The sequence below is a fragment of the Rhinolophus sinicus genome, chromosome 9 (assembly GCF_057876585.1).
Source record: "Rhinolophus sinicus isolate RSI-liver-muscle chromosome 9, RSI-T2T, whole genome shotgun sequence".
NCBI lineage: Eukaryota > Metazoa > Chordata > Mammalia > Chiroptera > Rhinolophidae > Rhinolophus > Rhinolophus sinicus.
The window spans coordinates 6,079,319-6,100,491 of NC_142509.1; the positions used below are offsets into that span (position 1 = coordinate 6,079,319).

General features: G+C 40.3%; 1 protein-coding gene across 1 annotated transcript in view; it reads right to left on the reverse strand.

Moving 5' to 3' along the window:
* Positions 1 to 21,173, reverse strand: part of GLB1L3 (galactosidase beta 1 like 3) — a 55,252-nt gene that overhangs the window by 16,597 nt on the left and 17,482 nt on the right. The window contains exons 7-18 of the mRNA XM_088800800.1: positions 15,436 to 15,528; positions 13,157 to 13,238; positions 12,159 to 12,223; positions 9,603 to 9,690; positions 7,351 to 7,488; positions 6,677 to 6,757; positions 5,867 to 5,973; positions 4,854 to 5,021; positions 4,476 to 4,547; positions 3,883 to 3,961; positions 3,344 to 3,431; positions 2,925 to 3,036 (exon numbers count right to left, since the gene is read on the reverse strand). Of these exons, the coding sequence (XP_088656926.1) occupies positions 2,925 to 3,036; positions 3,344 to 3,431; positions 3,883 to 3,961; positions 4,476 to 4,547; positions 4,854 to 5,021; positions 5,867 to 5,973; positions 6,677 to 6,757; positions 7,351 to 7,488; positions 9,603 to 9,690; positions 12,159 to 12,223; positions 13,157 to 13,238; positions 15,436 to 15,528 (1,173 nt within the window). The remainder of the gene's footprint in view (positions 1 to 2,924; positions 3,037 to 3,343; positions 3,432 to 3,882; positions 3,962 to 4,475; positions 4,548 to 4,853; positions 5,022 to 5,866; positions 5,974 to 6,676; positions 6,758 to 7,350; positions 7,489 to 9,602; positions 9,691 to 12,158; positions 12,224 to 13,156; positions 13,239 to 15,435; positions 15,529 to 21,173) is intronic.

The following is a 21,173-nucleotide window of genomic DNA, read 5'->3' on the forward strand; positions in this document are numbered from 1 at the left end:
ACATACAAATGGCAAATAGACATATGAAAAAATGCTTGACATCGCTAATCATCAGAGAAATGCAAAGAAAAACCACAATGACATATCACGTCACTCCAGTCAGAATGGCTATCATCAACAAGACAAATCATAACAAGTGTTAGAGAGGCTGTGGAGAAAAAGGAACCCTCATACATTTTTGGTGGGAATGCAGATTGGTGCAGCCGCTATGGAAGGCAGTGTGGAGGTTCCTCAAAAAATTACAAATAGAATTACCATATGACCCAGCAATCCCTCTCCTGGGTATCTACCCAAAAAATCTGAAAACATTTATACATAAAGACACGTGTGCTCCAATGTTCATTGCAGCTTTGTATACAGCGGCCAAGACATGGAAATAACCAAAATATCCTTCGATAGATGAATGGATAAAGAAGGTGTGGCATATATACACAATGGAATACTATTCGGTGGTAAGAAAAGATGATATAGGAACATTTGTGACAACATGGATGGATCTTGAGAGTATGATGCTAAGCGAAATAAGACACACAGAAAAAGCAGAGAACCATATGATTTCACTGATATGTGGTATATAAGCCAAAAACAACAAAAGAACAAGACAAACAAATGAGAAACAAAACTCATAGTCACAGACAATAGTTTAGTGGTTACCAGAGGGTAAGGGTAGTGGTGGTGGGAGATGAGGGTAAGGGGGATCAAATATATGGTGATGGAAGGAGAACTGACTCTGGGTGGTGAACACACAATGGGATTTATAGATGATGTAATACAGAATTCTACACTTGAAATCTATGTAATGTTACTAACAATTGTCACCCAATGAATTAAAAAGAAAAGATATAACAGGTAAACCTTAAGCAAAACAAAGTTGCTATAGATCTATTAATATTGGAAAATTTTGATATTAAGGCAAGAAGCTTTACTAAAGATAAATAGGAAAATCTCCTGTTGATAAATTTTATATGAATGTATATATCAAATATAGACAAGCTAAACATATATATTCAAAATATATAAGCAACATTGATGGAATAACAGGAGAAATAAAATTCACAACCACAGTGTAAAATTTTCATACAATACTTCAATAGCTAATAGACAAAGCAAACAGGAATCAAGACATAAAAACATTTGAAACAAGATGATTAGCAAAATTGACCTAATTGGCATGTATAGAATATTGATCTAACACATGCAGCATACACATATTCTTTCAAGCATAGATCAGAATCTTTACAAATTTGACCCTATGTTGGACTAACCAAGTGTTGTAAACATATTTTAAAGTTCTCAAGGTCAGTGCAATTAAACAAGAAATTGATTATAAAAATGTTACCATAAAATATCCTTAATAATTTTTTAGAAACTTTTGCATGCAACCAAATCATGCTTAAATGAAAAGTAATAGCCTACATTCATACATTAAAAAAATAACATTAAAAAATCAGTTGTCTAAGTATGTACCTAAAGAAATTATAAAAAGAAAGCAGATAACTCCTACTATAAAATGTAGAATAAACAAAATAATAAATATAATGACAGAAATTAAACAGAAAAGAAATACATAATACAGTGAGTCGTAGCCAAACCTTCATTCTTTGAAAGATTAATAAATTAATAATGTTCTGGTGAGACTTATCAAGAAAAAAGAGATGTTACTACAGATGACCTAGACATTAAAAACTAACAATTTAAACACAATACATTTGTAAATTTAGATGAAATATTTTAAAATCTTAGAAAAATATATTTGATCTAAACTAATTTTTAAAGAAACAGAAACTCTGGAGAGTACTTTAATCTTGAAAGAATTTAATCGACACTTATAAACTTTCCCACAAAGAAAACAGTGGCCCTAGATGGATCCATTAATGAAATCTACCAAATATTTAAAAAATAATACCAATCTTACACAAACTTGACTTCCCAAATCATATATGTGGTTATTAAACCTTGGTAACAAAACCTGACAAAGACATCTCAGTCATGAACATAAACAGAAAAGTAGTCTTAATTATTTATAGTAGCCAAATGCTGGAAATAATACAAATGGCTATCAACTGTAGGATGGTTAAAGTATGGTATATTTTTAGAATAGAATCCTATACAACAGTGAAAATTAACAAATCACTGCAATATCATGAAATGGTTGAATCCACAATGTTAAACAAAAGAAGCTATATATAAAAAATTTAAAAAGACAGCTATGTACTTCAACTTACATGAAGTCAAAAGAGGAAACACTGAATTAGAAGAGTATCAGAAGTTTATCGGGGTGACTTTAATTAGAAAAAATAAAGAAGAGTATTAGAAGTCAAGACAATGGTTATCTTTCAGGAAAAAGGGGAGGCAGTGATTGGGAGGGCTGTTGACAGTTTTTGTTATCTCAAGGGCAATTATTTAGCATTCCACTTTGTGATAATTTATTGAACTGTACATTCATATTTTGTGCATCTATGTTATCTATGTGTGTTTATACATAAAAAGATACATGAGGTAAAAGTTGACCTCCCCCCAAAAAAAAACAATTTACAGAATATAATTTCTGGAATGGTCCCATTAGCGCAAAAAGTAACTATGTATGTGTTTAAGCAAAGTTATGTATGAAATCACACAAAATGTGTGTGCTTAGTTCTGAGAAGCAGAGAAGAATTGGCATGCAGGTAAATTTGAAGGAGAACTTCCACCATTTGCTCTCTACATCTTGTTATTATTTGAATTTTTGAACAATGTTTTGATGTATTATTTTTTGAACAATGATAAATTAGGAAGATTGAAAGATGTTTGATGGCTTGGTTGGAAGGGATGGAGGGAGAGAGAGAGAGAAGTATTCTTGCCAGGAACACTATGTCTTTGCTTCAAGATTTTTGAAGAAAGAATAGGTGTTTGGGACACCAGAGTAGAAGAGGGTGCTCACTTACCAGTAGTCTCAGGAAAGTGTCCTTGGGAGAAGAGCCAGCCTTCAAGGTACCAAGGTAGAAGGCAGGGCCCAAATAACTATTTGGGACAGGCCTCCAAGTGGCAGAGCGGAGCCTGGAAGAAGGGCCAAACCTTGAGGGAGAGGAACACCCCTTCGCAATTCTAGTCCGAATATTGAGCCTAGATTTCCATACAGGAACTAAGATTCAGTTTCAGTGGGACATATCAGACTAGCAGCATTAAAATGATAACCAGTAGACTCGTTCTAGGGTCCTAGGCCTGATTCCAAAGCACTCTACAATCCTGAGCAAATCACTTCAGTTCTCTGAATCTTAGGCTCTTCATCTGCACAGTGAAGAGTTTGAAATCTCTGAGTCCCCTGATCCCTCAAAGTGTCCAATGGGAGTAAGTAGGAACATACCTCTCAAAGAAGTTCATTTTCATTTCCAGAGAATAGATAGTGTAACCCTCCACGGGAATATTATTGATGGTAATAGATCCGATTAATCCTGCAGATGGGAAGTAGAAAAGAGAATATGGTCAGGGACTGGATATTCTCAGTGTTTGGAACAAAGAAATGCAGACTGTGTGTATCTTGGGCTCAGCCATGAGGGCAAACACGTCTGACTTGCTATGATTGAAGGTTTCTTGTATGTTTCCATACTACTGAGGAAGTTCCCCACTTAGCATCAGAGCTTTTCCTGAAATTCCCAAAAGGAGATTGAGCCTGCTCCAGGACAAGACAGCACCTAGCAAAACTACTTCACTTTCCTACCCTGGAGAACTGGAGAAGGCAGGACAAGGAAGAGGGAAAGAGTTTGCATCTTTGGTCTTAGGACCTAAGTCTCTCACTGCCTGAGCAGCACATTTATTTCCTTCTAACTCCAAAATAGTGCCAGTGTTAGGATCCAAGTAACCATGAAGAGAGATTACAGCCTGATTCTCAGGCCTTGAGCCCACCTTTCCGCTGATCTTGAATTTTCCATGAAAAATTGACTCGTCCTTGATTCTCCACCAGGACCCTTAGAAGTTGACATTCCTATTTGAAACAGACCAATTCATGGAAACTACGTGGTCACTCAGCATTTTTCCTCTAGAACCCATTCTTCTCTTTGAGTCCCAGACGGAAAGACGAGCAAGTGGGAGACAAGGAAACTCCGGAGCCCAGCAGTCCTCTCTCTCTCAAGGACCCTGTGTGTTCTTGTTTCACACTGTCTCCACTTTCTTCTGCTGCCTTAGGAAAGGCAGAGATACTCAGCTGGGCCTTTGGTCAGAGACCTGAACAGTGGCTGATGCCTGGCTCAGGGATTAATGGGAAAATTCTGTTCACACTGAACCTTATATAAGGCAGCTCTTGATGTGTCTGAGCCTGGGAGATGCAATTATGCTTATAGCTAACTTACAGCTAAACAAACACTTCCTGCTGCAACCCTAAGTGAGGAGCAATACCAAAGGGCAGCGGTAGAGAAAGGAGGTGGTCTCTATCAGGAGCAGGCTGTGTTTGCATTTGAGTCAGAGGTCTGCGGCAGTGTCTAAACTCTTGAAATACATACCCTGACTTCAGGAATGTTCAAGTTCTGATTACCATCACTCAGCATTCCTATACTTGTCTCATTCAAAAACACCTGCAAAAGAAGAGCTGGTGTCTGACTGGTAGGCCTACCTGAAGAAAGGGAGAAGGGAGGCTCTGGTTTAGGGAGGAGGTCATTATGGAGGAAGGGACCAGCCTTGGTGCTCACAGATTGCCAGAAGCTAACAGGGAGGCCCCAATAGACTAGGTTGTAATAAAGCAGAAAGCAAGTCTTTGGTTTGACTTTCTATTCCCATTACCTCACACATAGTAGGTCCTTAAAAATACTATCAAACAGTAAAGTTGACCAGCGACTGACTACCTTCCCCAATAGCAGAGTTAGGCTAAATGTTCTGCTTACCTCCATGGAGAAGCTGCTGACCCCTACCTGTGCTGTATCTTGAACATCACCATGGAGCTCACCTCCAGAGCAGATGAGAGTCTCATACAGTATGAATCCATAGGACTGACCGTTCCCATTGTTTATGGGAAGATTCTCCATGTTGACTGGTTTATTAGATATGACTGGCTATAAGAGAGACATGGCCAGAAACAAGAGCCAGGGTGATGAGAAGTCAGGATCCTTCTTCCTAAGACACTTGTCTTTTTTTTTTTTTTTGTACCTCCTAATGGTCCCCAGGGGTTCTTTGGATAAGAAATACTAAAACAGATGCTATGTGATGATGCTCTTGTGCAGGAAACTCAAAGGACAGTGAGGGCATGGTAGAGGGAACAACTGCTGTAATCATGAGAATTAACAGAATGAATAAGTTGTGTTCTAACATAATTAAAGTTAAAAATATGCATTAAGAGAATCTTTATATAGCATCCACAATGTGTCAAGCACTATTTTTTATCTAAAACAGTGATAGCACAGGTAAAACAATATGAATTCAAGAGTTGACATTTTTCAAACACTGTCGACCTTTTCTTCAAAATAGGACAGGTAGTCTAATTGTAAAGGGAGAGCAGGGACCTGTAGAAGTTCAGTGATTTGGCCTAATTGATGGTGAAGAAGAGTCAGAAACTCAGTTTCATGGGTTCCTAGCTCAGCAGCCTTTCCCTTCTGGACCATGCAGTCCCCCACAGAAGCATTTGCCAGATGGGTTCATCTGAGCTGGGAAAAAGTATCCTTTAATATCCTGCTTCTCCCGCAACCCCCACTCATTCTTCAAGTTCAAATCCCTTCACAGTCCACCCAGAAGGAGCTTGTAGGTTTTGCCCCATAATTGTAAACTGGGGCAAAATGAAGAGGATTAGCTTTCACACTTCCAATAAAAAATCCCTTGAAATAACCTCTACTCTGTGACCTAAGGCCTTCTCCCCCGTGTCTTAAATGGCCACCCCCCATTCCAGTGCCCAGGCAGTACTCACCTCATTTAAGTACTTTAACACATCCCATAGTGGCAAGTAAAGGGATGGTCTCACAGCAGGATACACAGCCTTGAGAGTGATCTCAGGTAAGGGGGGTAGAGGAAACGCTGCAATAAAAATGGGCCATGGGGCCAGAAGCACCTGCAGTAACTACTGCCTTCTCCACACCTCCCCATCCCTATCCATGAACTCTCGTACCCCAGAGCCAACAAGAGAAATGGGTCCTATCCTGCCACATGGCTATGCTTCTCCAATCATGATGGAAACCTGCCAAGAACTAAATTGGAGCTGTTTGTATGCACAGATAGCTCATACTAGATATAGACGCAGAAAAGGTGATGTTAGTCATACAGACTAACATTACAAATGGTGATTTGGGGAGCAAGAATTCTGCCTTACGCCTTTGGCAATGATAGTGCTTACCGACTTTCTAGCACACAGTGGATGGTTAATTAACTTTATTTAAATAAATAAAATTAAATAGGATGATTTTAGTTATTGTATATGAGGGTATTAGGTCATATATCATACTAAGAGCTTTATAAATCATAACTTAATTTTCACAATCATTATAGGAGATGAGTATCATTGTCTTCATGTTTTGGGGAAGAAACTGAGGCTTAAAGGACTTAAAAACACTCATGCAAAGGCACACAGCTTTTAAGTGGGGAAAATGAGGATTTGAACTTAAGTTGCCCTTGTTCTTAAGCACTTTATTAAGTTTCTGCCCATAGGGGAAACCCTTCCCTTTCCTCACCCTTCCACTTCATGGGGACGGCGAGCCCTCAAGTTAAAATGGTTGCTGGGTACCTAAAATGGATCCAAAGAGTTTTCGGAGCTTGAAATATTTGTTTGTGTAATCGCCAGCCTCTGTCAGCACAGCATCATAGTCTGCAATACACCACGGCATAGTCACTGGCCAGGCAATCCTCCACAACAGGCCCTGTTTCAGCACTTCTAGTATGAGATGGACCAGAGCCACCAGAAGGAAACAGAAGACACATCTTCCCCACCCCCTGGCCGGGTCCAACCCAGGCCAGGGTTTGAGGAACTAATGCCAATCTACCCACAACCTCTCCTGGGGACCTGAGGCTGCCATGACATTGGGCTCATCCTGTTTCACTTTCTAATGAACACTCTCTTCTTTCCTCAATCTAGATTGCCCAGCTGTGCCTATCGGTGCCCATATAGCAATCACCATTTGTAATCTGTCTCTCTTGGAAGGTTCAAGTCAAGGGGTCAGTGTACGTGATGAGTGAAGCAGAGCTTTAGGTCATAGGCAGCACCATCTACTGCAATGAAAGCCTATTGGGAGCATTATGAACTTCACAGAGAAAGGAAAATAAATAGGAAAACCTTCAATGCTCAGCTTAGAGTATAGGTCAAGAACCTAATGATGCCAGAATATGCTTTTGGAGCCGCCTCTGTTTTGGTGCCTCCAGCACCACCTATGCTGGGAGGTGACCATACCAGCAAACACTTGCCATAGCTAGTGACAACACCTCTGTGATTCTCAAAATTTATGGCCCCGTTGATGAAACCAAAGTTGGTTCCACCATGGAACATATACACGTTGAAGGAGATCTCAAATTTGATAAATTCAGACACAGTTTTTTCAACATCTGTAGAGGAGGAAGATCAGAACATAGAGAAAATTAAAAATTAATAGAAGATGGAAGATGGTAAAATCTTATCATTCCCAACCCCAACCCACAATCAACTTAATTGCTTTGTCCTTCAACTCCTGCTAAGATTCTAACCAGAAAATAGGTGGAATTGGCCAGAACTACTCTAAGAAACCACATCTTGTTTCCCAGACTTTTTTTTTTTTTTTTTTTTTTTTTTTTATTAAATTTATTGAGGTGACTTTTTTAAAAATTATTTTTCCAGAGTATGGACATAATTGGATTCTAAAGTACATATGTTAAATAATAGCCTAAGAACACTTATGTCACTTAAATATCTAATGTTTGTCACATTTTTTGAAATGGTACAAGTAATTAGTACACCACCATTACTAATATCTCTGGGGACACTGGCTTAGAATTTCTGCAATAGTCTACAAGTGGCCGTCTCAATCTTTAGGCACAGAAACTCTCATTTTGTCACTAGGACTTAACAGGTGTGATGATCATCTTTCCACAGGCCATAATGAGAAGCAGGATGGTTAAAGTTGGATGTGGGATTCAGTTCTAGCTGTGCTTTTCACTTTTGTATAACCTTGGATGATCTATTTTCTTTCTCAGAGCCTCTTCTTTCTTATCTGGTAAATGAAGGTACTAATTCCTACTACATCATAGGATTGATGAGAGAATATATTAAGAAACATGGCATAGTGCTTGACATGCAAGTGATCGGAAGACTGTTTGGTGGTGGTGGTGGTGGCGGTAGCTTGCTTTTTGTTTTTATTTTTTCTATTTTTCAGGCCAAAGCAGACTTTTCTCAGTTACCCAATACTTTTCAATGGTTTTCTTTACTTCAGATACAAGTCAGCATGTTTTCATAATAGCGGCGGCAAAACATCTTTAGTAGTAAAATACTTTTATTAACAAGATCTACCAGGCACTGTTCAGAATACTATATTTTGCCGTGCATAATGCACACATTTTTGCCCAAATTTGTGAGGGAAAAATAAGGATGCACATTATACATAGATAGTAGTAATTCTGTATCTACATAAACGTTTTTAATTCTTTTATTTATGCTCATGAGTTAAAAGTGTAACTCTCAATAATGATAGCCGTACACAAAACAATATCCTGGAATGTGATCATTGGTTTTGTTGAACTTAATGATGAACTTGCAACTGACAAAGAGTTCTTGGTCTTCTATGATGCGTAAATGTCATATATTTGTTACCAGTACATAATTCTTCCATCTTATATCTGTTTTTGTGTTTCATATTTATGTGTTACATAGAATTTCTTGCCCCATGATATGTTTAAAAAATGCTAAAATTCCTTTATAATACAAAACACAAGTACCTAAATGTAAATAAATTTAAAAAATGGATTAAAAATTTAAAATGAAAGATTTATTTCCCTCAAAGTTTGGGCCAAAAACGTGGGTGCTCATTATACACGGCAAAATACAGTGGTTTGCATGAGCTGCCACATTTAATCCTCACAACAACCCTATGAGGTAGGTTACATGATAACCCTCATTTTTGGATGAAGACACTCAGAAGTGAAGGAAAGCTGCCCTGAGTAACGCAGCTAGTCCTGCAAAGCTGGGATTGAAATCCTGATCTCTGGCTATAGAATCTACTCTCTCAACCATCATGGCATGTTGTCCTCTGATAATTACTACCATGCAGTTGACAAGTCTGCAGCAATGTCCTGTGCATTTTCCAGAGATAAGATTAAGACTTTCGGCAAATGTATCACCTTCTTCAGAAACACTTCCATGACCACCATGCCTCCCCTCTGCACTCTGTCCCTGTCTTTTCTATCACTGTGCCCTTTTGGTTTGCTTCAATGCCTTTGTCAAATGCGGAGCTCTATATTGACTGTTTTATATCTTAATTATCAGCTCCACTAAAGTACGAACTCCCTGTGGGTAAGAACCAGGTAATTTTTATTAACTAGTGCACTTTCAGGCCTAGCAAGTCCTTATACATAACATGAGTTGAATTAATAGTTGTAATTGAATTATCTGATTGAGTAGCAGAGAAATGTGTGACTAACTCATGATTCAGGGCCATCTCTACTTGGGTCAAACACTGCAAAATACTTACCGTCCGCATTTGTAACCCTGTGTTCACTACTCCCCCATGTGTCAAACCAGCCGACCCAGTATTCCATAATCATAATGGGCTTATTTCTCTAGAAACAAACCAAATAAAATATTAAGTCTGACAAAAAGAAAAAAATCAGAAAAACTGAATACAATAGATGAGACTTTGAAGAACCTATGCTTTTCATTTTTTCCCAAGTCAGTGCTTACCCCACCCCCAACTCTCCCTCACCCACTGCACCTTTGGTTATTCCAGTCCTTCTAAACAGTCATGATCTCCAGACGCCTTCCAGATTTACGTGCCTCCCTGATGTACCTGGATAGCACCGTCTATAGTTCCAACCTCGTCATATGCAAAGCTGGTGTTGAAAGAACTGACTGCAATTCCTCACATAGAAACTGAGGCTCAAAGGTCACATTGCTGGTAAGGTCAGAGCCACAATCCAAATCCAGGTCTGAACCAAACTATCAGCCACTAAGTTGTACTGTCTATTAAGTAGATCATTCATTTTCTCTGTATCTTTATTTGATTTTATTCTACCTCATCTTTGTTGAAGTATCCATTGTAATTGTGTTTCTATTCATCTATTTTCTATTTCTAACAGTTCTTCCTTTGCATGTTTTTGTTACTAAACAATTTGGTATATAACAATTCATAAATGTTACCAGATCTTTATGGATTATACTTTTATTTACATAAAGTAATTATTACCATATTAAAATGACTAATGATGATTGAACTCTTAATATGTGCTGGGCACTGTTTGAAGTACTTTATTTAATTTTTTCTGTATAACAACCTAGTAAGGTAGATACTATCAGTTCCTATTTTACGAAGGAAGAAATTGAAATTAGAAATCTTGTCCAAGTTCACTCAGGTAGGAACTGTTAGACCTGGGATTTGAACTCAGCCAGCCTAGCTCCAGAATTCACATTCTTAACCATTATATTATATTGCCTCTGGATTGTAAGTGACTTATTTCTTCTAAAACTAGAAGAAAACATATCAAAGCAATTACATTTTCCAACCTTCTGAATTAACTCTTGCCTGAAAATATAGGCATCTCTTTTAAAATTCATATTATTGGTGGTCTCAACTATTAGAAGCCATAGTCTTTCAGCCTGATGCCTGCATTCACTCCTAGCCTCGCTTTTCAAAGCTGCTGAATAATGTAGGTTCTTTTTTTTTTTTTTAAGTTGACATATTCTCCACAGCAGGCCTAGCTGTTGTGCCGTTTTATTACAATGGAACATTATGGCTGGATTTCCATTGGGGAATATGACAGACATTCACACTATGCATTCTCAATTGCAGTCTTGGAATCTTCCAGCATGCTGCTGTAATCAAAAACAGTCACTCTGTAAGCCGGAAGACCTGTCATCCAAGGACTTTACCTAGCTGATCCCTGAGGTTGGATATGATATGTTCTGGATCCCATATGTTGTTCTATCTTGATTTAAAGGACAACAACCTGACTTGGAAAAGTCCCAGAAGTACACAATATTCCCCAACAAAAGTCCTGTTCCCCTTCCCCTATAAAATAAAATAAAATAAAAAGTTGACTTAAAAAAAAAAAAGGAAAGAAAAAAGAAACAACAAAAGAGACTTATTAAATGCACTAAGAACTAGAGAGCCACGGATCTACCCCCAGCAGAATCCCTTCTTTTTACTCTTAATAGGTCAGAAACTGAAGAAATTAGTGAGAAAAGGAAGTAAGAATGGATTAGTTCTTTAATTAAAACTTGTGGAGGAGGGTGTAAGGCTGAGGAGAGGGCACTGGGGAGGGTCTAGCCAAGCGAGAGTGCCACACTTTGCAGGAATTACAGAAGGCCTTCGTGGATGAGGGAGAAGACCAGTGAGGGCTGAAGTTGGAAATGAAGACTGTGTCAGGCACACAGGCCATGGACCGGGTTTTAGATATTATCCTAGGCACAAAGGAAACCCAGGAAAGTGTATTAAGCAGAGGAAACCATAATTCTATTTGGTCTGTCAGAGCTCAACCCTGTTCTGTTGAGAGAGGATATAATCCCTGAAGCTACAGGTTATCCATCTTTGTAACAATCACAGGGGGTCACCCACTGAGAGGAAACTAAGAGCTACTCAATCCATGTTTGTTAAATGAATTCATGTGCAATACAGTTACTCATTCCCATAATTTGCACAGCTACGTTATAAAGGCTGACCCCACCAAAGCTAGGCATGATTCCTCTGTCAACAATACACATGGCCCATTCTGAGCTCTGTCCTCACAGAGTACAGAAAACATCATCTCCCTCTTGTTTACCTCACATAACCCCTCACCTTTCATCTGGTCATCTCCATGAGGTGCTCCACTAACACAGGTGACAGAAGCAGAATTTACTCCTCATTCTCCATGACAAAAGACATAAACTCCCCTAATTGCTTTGGGACCCAGTTGAGACCCCCAGGGGAAAAGCTGCAGTCTTTCTGTCAAGCCTCCTCTCCTCATTGAACACCAGTTGCACAGGCTGGGGCGAGGGGGGGATTCATGACAGGTGAAGAGACTAAGACTCTTCATCACTAAGGTGTCCTTACCTGTATCTTATAAAGGGACTTGATAGCATTTGCCTGAAATGTGTTCATATTGATGGTGGCCAGCACTGTAGAGAAAAGGGAGAGGTGCTGCATGAGGCATTGTGACAAGTGCCAACAGGGAAGGGATGGAGGCCCATAATTTGCGCACAGAAGGAAGGTGTGTTGAGTAGTAAGGATAATGAGATACTACTTGTATCCCACGCTGCAATGTACAAAGGACTGTCATATATCTCCTCACATCATTGGATACTTGTGCAGAGAAATGGAACAGGCCAAGGTCACACAACTTGATTAGACCTAGGAATTCTGACCCCAAGTCCAGCACACTTTCTACTGTACCATAACAACTTTCTACTGTACCATAACACAGTAAGGAAGAAGCACCAAAAAGTTATAAGGAGAGAACAGCAGTCTACAGAAGAAGCTAGTCTTAAGCTAAGGACTACTTGACAGATATTGCCCTGGACCCATCTGGCTGCTCAATAACATCAGCTTATAACTTTGTTCTGAATTATTCAGCTGCTTTATTCTCTAAGACCTACTCAGAGTCCACAGTGCACCTCAGGTTGCAGGATCCCAGGACTGGGCCTCTGCTGAGGCTGGCTGCCTGGTACAACACCTGTCTTCTTCTTCTCCCTGGAATTCTCAATGTTGGTGGAGAAGGCCTTCATTCTAAGTCTACCCAGCACCAATCCAGGTTCTCAGCCACAGAAAAATTATGAAAGATGGAAAGGTGTACTGGGGACAGAGGAACTCAATTATGGCTTTGTTGATGAAAGACAACAGGAAGAAGGAAAAGTGATGGAATTGCCAAATGAACGCTTCACTTTGACCTTGAGTCCTCATCTATTGTAATATCAAATCTCTATGGTCCACTTCAAAGTACATGGGAAAGGCAGGTATCAGAAATATTCTTGGTTCTTTCTGAGGCTTGTTCAAGATTCAAACTGGTGGGTTAAAAGCCTCAGTTCTCCCTTAAAATAAGTCTAAATTTGTACCTCCTTTTATGGAGCCTCTTAGCACTTCTTTCTCAGAATCTGAGGTCAAGAGCAGCTCCACAATCCCTCTTTTCAGCAGGGCCTGTTGAGAAAACTGGACAAAATGAACCCACTTCCCTTGCCCCCTTGGGAAGGAGAAAATTAGGGAATAAATACAATTGGGCTCAGATGGAAAGTGTGTGAGCTGGAAAAAAATGTTTTAATTGAGAGTCTGACCATCTGAAACTCAATAAATTGAGGGAAATTGCAGTCTCTGTCCCAGTGCGGTGTTTTTCCCAGGAAAGGCCACAAAAGCAGCTAAATATGGGCTCTGATAGCCCGTAGCCTCAAGAGGGAAAGCACAAGGCTAAGTTTATAAGGAAACGCCCTGAGGGGGGATCTAAATCTGAGAGAAAGAGAGAAAGAAGACTTGGAAAACTCTTTGTGCTTGAAGGGGAGAAGCTGAGGCTATGGGGCCCCAAGGATAATCAAAGAGAAACTTAACAAAACTTGAATTCTACCTGGACACTCAAAGGAAGCAAGGAAGCCTGCCACAGTGTTGGGAAACAGGGAAACTAATTTGAAAATCAGGGTAAGGGGGGCGGGGGGTGGGGGGTGGGAGATGAGGGTAAGGGGGATCGAATATATGGTGATGGAAGGAGAACTGACTCTGGGTGATGAACACACAATGGGATTTATAGATGATGTAATACAGAATTGTACACCTGAAATCTATGTAATTTTACTAACAATTGTCACCCCAATAAATTTAATTTAAAAAAAAATCATATTTACTAATGGCAGAGGAAGCAGACAGATGGCCAAAGGTGAGAAGACCCTCTCTGTGTGTCTTATATGTTCACTGAACCATATTTGGGCCTGGGAGTGGAGTCGCATGATAAATTTTAAAAATCAAGGAAAAATAATGCTAGCTGAATGAGATTGATTTGAAGGGGTCTGATGTGATACCCCTGAGAAATGTTAGGGAGGGGAATTTCTCACAGGCCTCGTCCAGCTCTGGAAGCCACAGCTGTAGGACAGGAGCCAGGACACCTGTGGAGCCCAGCACTCGCTCCTCCCTCTCTCGTCACCTGCTCTCTCTTCCCTGTCCAGCTGGCAACTCCTCCCGCTGCTCTCCAGGCCATTCCACCCAGAGGTCTCTGTGTGGACAGAGCTAACATGGGCCCCTGACTCCTGCTTAGCTGCTTGGGGAAGAGTCCAGTTTAGACAAGAACTCATCAGCTTCCTGAATGTGGGAAGTCAGTGACAGGGAGGAGCCAACAAAGCCACCAGGCAGGACTGAATTATTCCTTGGTCTGAGATATCCCCCACATGAAGGAGCAAAGGCAACAGAAGAAAGAATGTGAATACTATAGGTAAGAAAGCTGCTGGGTGATAGCCATCATCCTTAAGCTCATGAAGTATTATGTATTTACTGTGGATGCAAATTCACCAACCCCAGCTTCATGAGAATCATGGGTCATAGAAATAGCAACAGAAAGGAATAATCTTTTCACATCATATTTTACCTCATCATAAAGTTATTTAAGTACATCTTGATCACGCTGACCATATTGCAGATTCACAGAGAAATTGAACTTGAGCGTCTATATGAGGTCTGACAATTAAGTTCGCGAACTCATCCTAGAAAAAGTGCTACACATCTCATTGCTGAATATCACTACAGTCACCTTCGAAGTACTCCCCTTGGGAAGCTATGCACCAACGCCGGTACCTAGTCCACCCTTCAAAGCAATTTTGGAACCCTTTCTGAAATGGCCATCAGAGCTGTCACTGTATTACCCTTGATGTCCTGAATGTCCTCAAAATGTCTCCTTTCAATATTTCCTTTATCTTCAGGTAAAGAAAGAAGTCACTTGGGGCCAGATCAGGTAAGCAGGGAGCATGTTCCAATACAGCTATTTGTTTACTGGCTAAAAACTCCCTCACAGACAGTGCCGTGTGAGCTGGTGCATTGTCATGATGCAAGAGCCATGAATTGTTGGCAAAAAGTTCAGTTTGTCTAACTTTTTCACGCAGCCTTTTCAGCACTTCCAAATAGTGAGTTTGGTTAACTGTTTGTCCATTTGGTACAAATTCATAATGAATAAACCCTCTGATACCAAAAAAGTTAGCAACATTGTTGCAACAAGTTTGTGAACTTAATTGTTTGACCTCGTATTCGATAACCCTCAGTGCCTAACATAAAATCATACAGCAAACTCAGAAATACATCCTGTAAAAGCGACATGTTGAGGAAGGAAGCATGAAAGTATGGCGACAAATCAAATGTTTCTTACCTTTTGAAGATACAGCATGTAATCTTTATCTTTATTAAACGAACCATATTCATTCTCCACCTGCACTGCGATAATGGGGCCTCCCTGGTGGTACTGAGATAAGCAGAGGAAGGGGGAGAGTGAGGCTAAGCGTGGGAAAGCCTGGAGTCTGTGGTCTGCTACTAAAGATAACACACCTGCTGAGGGACACTTTGATTCTAGCTGTTTCCTTACCTGAAGGCACTCTCTCTTTTACCCCGGACCCTATAATCAGTACCTCCAGGTACTTTAGCTTCTGCCAGGAGTCCTACCTTCACGATTTTTGTAGCGACTGCCACAGTTTTCCCTCCATTTCTCATATTAATTAACTTCTTAAATATGAGAGCTCAAACCTACAAACTCACCTGCTTCCACTCCCACTCTATGCACTTTCCCACCTGACAAAGAATGAGGTATCCCTCCTCTCTCCTCCTGTCTTAGGGTAATGCCCCCACTCACGCGAGGAGTCCCTGCCTCCTATTACCTTCTCAAGAGCTGGTTCTATGCACTGTTCCCTCGCCATTCTGTACTTTCAAACCTTTCCTTCCAAACTGACTGATTTCCACCACCCTGGAAACTTATTCAGAAACTTCACATCAGAAACAGAGAGAACAGCCCAGGATTGTTCCTGCCAATAACCATTCTCTTGATCTCTCCTCCTTTGTTTTTGGGTGTTTTTTTTTTTTGGTTTTGGTTTGTTTTTAGATTTTTATGGCTATTTTATTTTAATTTTTTTATTTTTCAATTACAGTTGACATTCAATATTATATTAGTTTTAGGTGTGCTCTCTCTTCTTTAAGATCCTTACTTCTTGGAAGAGTCACTAGTTGTCTACTCTCACTTTTATCAACATCTCAAACCATTGTGGTAAAGCTTCCACCCCATCATACCATCTAAGCTGTCAACATTGACCTAGTTGTGCTGAAATTATAACACTTTTCAATATTGAATTTAATCTTTCCACACTCCAGTCTTTCTACACTCAAGTCAATTCTCTGCTTCTTGAAGCCTCTCCACACTAAAAGCAGATAAACTCTCAACAGTAAACAACGGATCATTTCACTCCCCACATGGTTCCTATTGCCTCTGAGTAAATGCCTGTTTTAGAGTGAAGTATTCTCTTTTAGACAATGGGACATGAATTCCTGAGTTGGAACAGAGGAGAATGACCATGTTCAGTGGGTTTTCCTTTACAGCCTCACATTTTGCCTCTTTTCCAGCTCACATGCTGTTCTCCAGAATGACTGGACTTCTTCTACTTTTTCAAACTCCTCATTCTATCTCCACCCATGTTGGAGATTCCTGACCATTCCCCCTGGCCTGGTTCAAGCCTGCCCACATTTCAAGTCACTGTTTAAGTTACTTTTTCTGAAAAACATGCTCTGAATCTCCCTTTCTCCTAGGCTTCCTTCCCTGCAGCAGTTTCCATTTGTGTTGAAGTGCCTGTTTGTCTCTCGTGTTGAGTTATAAGCCCCACGGGAAGCTTAGCTACTACATAGTGTTTGGCACATAGTAGGTGCTCAATAATCACTTGTTGAATGAACATAAGTATCTGGACTGATGGACTAAGGATAACTGTTTGTATTACTGAACAGTATCCTCTTCCCAGCCTGAAGAGTGAGATATCTAAAAACCCCATAGTAGGAGAATTCACAGTTAACCATATGAAATAAACAGGATTAGAAGAATAAATATGCCCAATAAAATAGTAAATATACTCTAAAAATTATTTAAATGTAACAAAACAACAAAGACAACCAAATGGAAAGACCTTAAAATACTAATAATTTGGTAATGATGATCCCTATGCATTTCATTTGTACTTACAATTCCCTGCTTCTTAAAATTTTCCCAGAATTTCCCACCTTATGATTTCAATGGATGTTTATAAATTTACTTTGCTTGCTGAACATATATGAGTGCTAAGTAGCATTTTACTTATACCCAAACTTCCATCCAAACGGTCAGACTTTCTAGTTTTAGGACTCAGAGATTTTTCATTCCTGCCACTGAGTCTCACCTTGATTGCAGAAATAAATCCAGAAACATGGCTTCAGCTCTTCTTACAAAGGATGTACCTCGACTCCACCAAATAGACCCAGAGTTTAATCCTAAAGACAAGGTCTTCTTCCCCTCTGCATTGCTCTTCTTTCCTAAAGCTGTGCTGCTTTATTTCCATTTATAATCTCCATTTCTTCTCTTTATAATTATCCTAATAAGAGTAACTCAAATTCACAATTATTTAGGAAAGATGACATCACAGAAATGGCAGCATGAGGAGTACTTCTTGAAATCTCCTCTGGAAGTTACTAATTAAACAGCTATAATTCAACAAAGATCTCCCTGCACAGCACACTGGTATGCTTGAGAGACTTGCACGGTGAATCAGCTGAAGGTGGGAAAATCGGGCTAGCAGGGGTGGAGAAATAAGGGAAGTGCAAAGAGACAGGCCACTGACTGTGGGACCCCAGGATGCAGACCAGAGTCACAGCCTCAGGAGAGGGAAGAATTCAGGATCCAGGTGCACTGCCTTGTGACCCACAGTCTTGCCTGAGGGGTCAGCATACAAGGCAGCTGAGTCCAGCATTAGAGGTGAGAACAGTGGTTTAAGCCTGCACAGCCAGGCAGAAATCAGAAAAAGAAAAAACACAGAGCCTGGCTTTCCCCCTCCCACCTTCACAGAGTTAGAACTGGGCTTCAGAAGAAACAGGTAGCAATGTCAGATTAAAGAACAAAATATCTACAATTCAGAGAACTATACTGACAGTCCTGTGCACTCCAGCAACAGGGAAAGAGCTGGGGGAGGGGGACAAGACAGCTCTGGGCTGATTGGAGCCACAAGCTCCAGCCATCTTTCCACATCCCACCCCGTCCCCACCTTTCTGGACAGATCCCTGTGGGGTAATCAGAGCAATGAAGACATACAAGCTCAGCATTGGGCTGCAAGGGAAGCTTTGGGATTTCAGAAGATTTGGCCATGGTATTCCCAGCGCATTTTCGCAAGCTGGGGCAGAAACTGCACTGAATCGATAGAAAAAACTGACCACACCCCATAGCACACTGGAATCCTGCCCCACCCACCTAGAGATGCATTGTTGGGGGTATTCTGGGTGCTTGGGTGACTAACTCCTCCCCCAGAAACTGTGGAGGAGGTTTTTTACAGCAGCAAACAATCTGAAAAGGACTAGGGAGATTTGGGTGGTGAACAGTGACCCAAAAACTGCACCACAACCACTTGGGAGCAGCTCTCGGGAATTTGCAAGCCTGAAGTAGAGGCTGGTGGCAGTGTCCTCAGGGCACAATACAAGGTGGTCAAAGGCCAGGTACAGGCATAAGATCTGAATCTGTATTAACATTGTAAAAACAAATGGTCACATTTCATAAGTCACTTCAACTCCACCCCACCCAGCTAGTGCTGTATCACCAAGGGCACTCTCAACACCAGGTCCACCAGCCAGCCACAGGCTCCTAAGGAGCCTCTTTCAACAATTGGGCCTTACAGGCAACTGACAGATAGCAACAGGCATGGGGTGGCCCTGAGCCTATTGCTAAGCTGCCTCAGGCCCAGTTGGTGGCAGCCAGCCGCAGTTCACAGAGAGGCCACCCACACATGCATGCAGGTCCAGCATGGGCAGCAGCCAACTGCATACAGCTTTGAGGCACCTACCAGGTAGCCATGGGCTCATAATAGGCTGGGCTGAAACTGCCCTGCATGGGAGCCCCACCCAAGAGACACCAGAAATAATATACCCAGAAGCCAGGTTCAGACCAAATGAGAGTACTACCTGGTTTGACCTACAGGCAGTACAGAGGGAATTCTCAACAGGCACAAGAGCTTGTACGAGCAAAGCCTCCGCTGAGGGGGATCAGCCCTCACACAGCAGCTCATAAACTGTGGGTATAGCCAATCCTCATAGTTAGTCAGCCTGGGAGTCAATCCCACACACTGATACAACAAAAGCAATCAAGGCTCAACTACAACAGGAGAACACTCACAACACAAGGGACACTTCTGGAACACATGCACAGGAGATTAGGGAGACTGAGCAATTTGACTACAAAGGACACATGCTACATAAGGTCATGCATCAAAGACTGAGAGATATAGGTAATCTACCTAATACATAGAAGCAAACACAGAGCAACAGCCAGAATGAGGAAGCAAAGAAACATGTCCCAAATAAAAGAATAAAAGAAACTTCCAGAAATGGAGCTAAATGAAACAGAGGCAGTCAACCTACCAGATACAGAGTTTAAAATGCTGATTATAAGAATGATGAGGAACTTAGTGAAAATTTCAACAAAATGATAGCAAGAGTAAAGAAGGATATAGAAATCATAAAAAATAACCAGTCAGAAATAAAGAATATAATAACTGAAGGATACACTAGAAGGAATAACCAGCAGATTAGATGAAGCAGAAGATCAAATCAGTGATTTAGAAGACAAAGTAGTAGAATTCACCCAATTAAAACAGCAAAAAGAAAAAAGAATAAAAAACAATGAAAATAGTTTAAGAGACCTGTAGGACAGCATTAAACACAATAACATTTGCATCTTAGCAATACCAGAAGTAGAAGAGAGAGCACAAGGAATTGAGAACATATTTGAAGACATAATGACCAAAAACTTCCCTAACCTGGTGAAGGAAAATAACATACAAGCCCAGGAAGCACAGAGAGTTCCAAACAAGATAAACCCAAACAGGCCCACACCAAGACATATCATAGTTAAAATGGCAAAGGTTAAAGACAAAGAGAGACTCCTAAAAGCAGCAAGAAAAGGACAGCTAGTTACTTACAAGGGAGCTCCCATAAGACCATAGCTGACTTTTCCACAGAAAATTGGCAGGCCAGAAGGGAATGACAGGAAATATTCAAAGTCATGAAAAACAAAGGCTTACAACCAAGATTGCTCTACCCAGCAGGGCTATCATTTAAAATTGAAGGAGAGATAAAGAGCATCCCAGAAAAGAATAAACTAAAGGAATTCATTACCACCAAGCCAGTATTGCAAGAAATGTTAAAAGGGCTTCTTTAAGCAAAAGAAAGGTGAAAGCAAACTAACTAACGAAGACCAGAAACACAAATAATAAAATTGCAATAACTATGTACCTGTCAATAATCACTTACATGTAAATGAATTAAATGCTCCAAGCAAAAGACATAAGGTAGCTGAGTGGATAAGAAAAGACACGAGCCATTCATACGCTATTTACAAGAGACCCACCTCAGATCAGAAGACACACACAGACTGAAAGTAAAGGGATGGAATAAGATATTTCACACAAGTGGAAATGAGAAAGAATCTGGGGAAGCAATATTTCTATCAAACAAAATAGATTTTAAAATGAAGACTATAATAAAAGACAAAGAAGGGCACTACATAATAATAAAGCGATCGATACAACAAGAAAACATAACCATAGTAAACATTTATGCACCCAACATAGGAGCATCTAACTATACAAAACAGATATTGACTGACATAAAGGCAGAGATCAACAGTAACACAATCATAGTAGGGGACCTCAACACCCGACTGACCAATGGACAGATCCTACAGACAGAAAATCAATAATAGAAACAGTGGCCTTAAATGACAAATGAGGCCAGTTGGATTCAATCGATATTTTAAGAGCATTTCACCCCTAAACAGCAGAATATACATTCTTCTCAATAGCACATGGAACATTTTCCAAGATAGACCACATGCTAGGC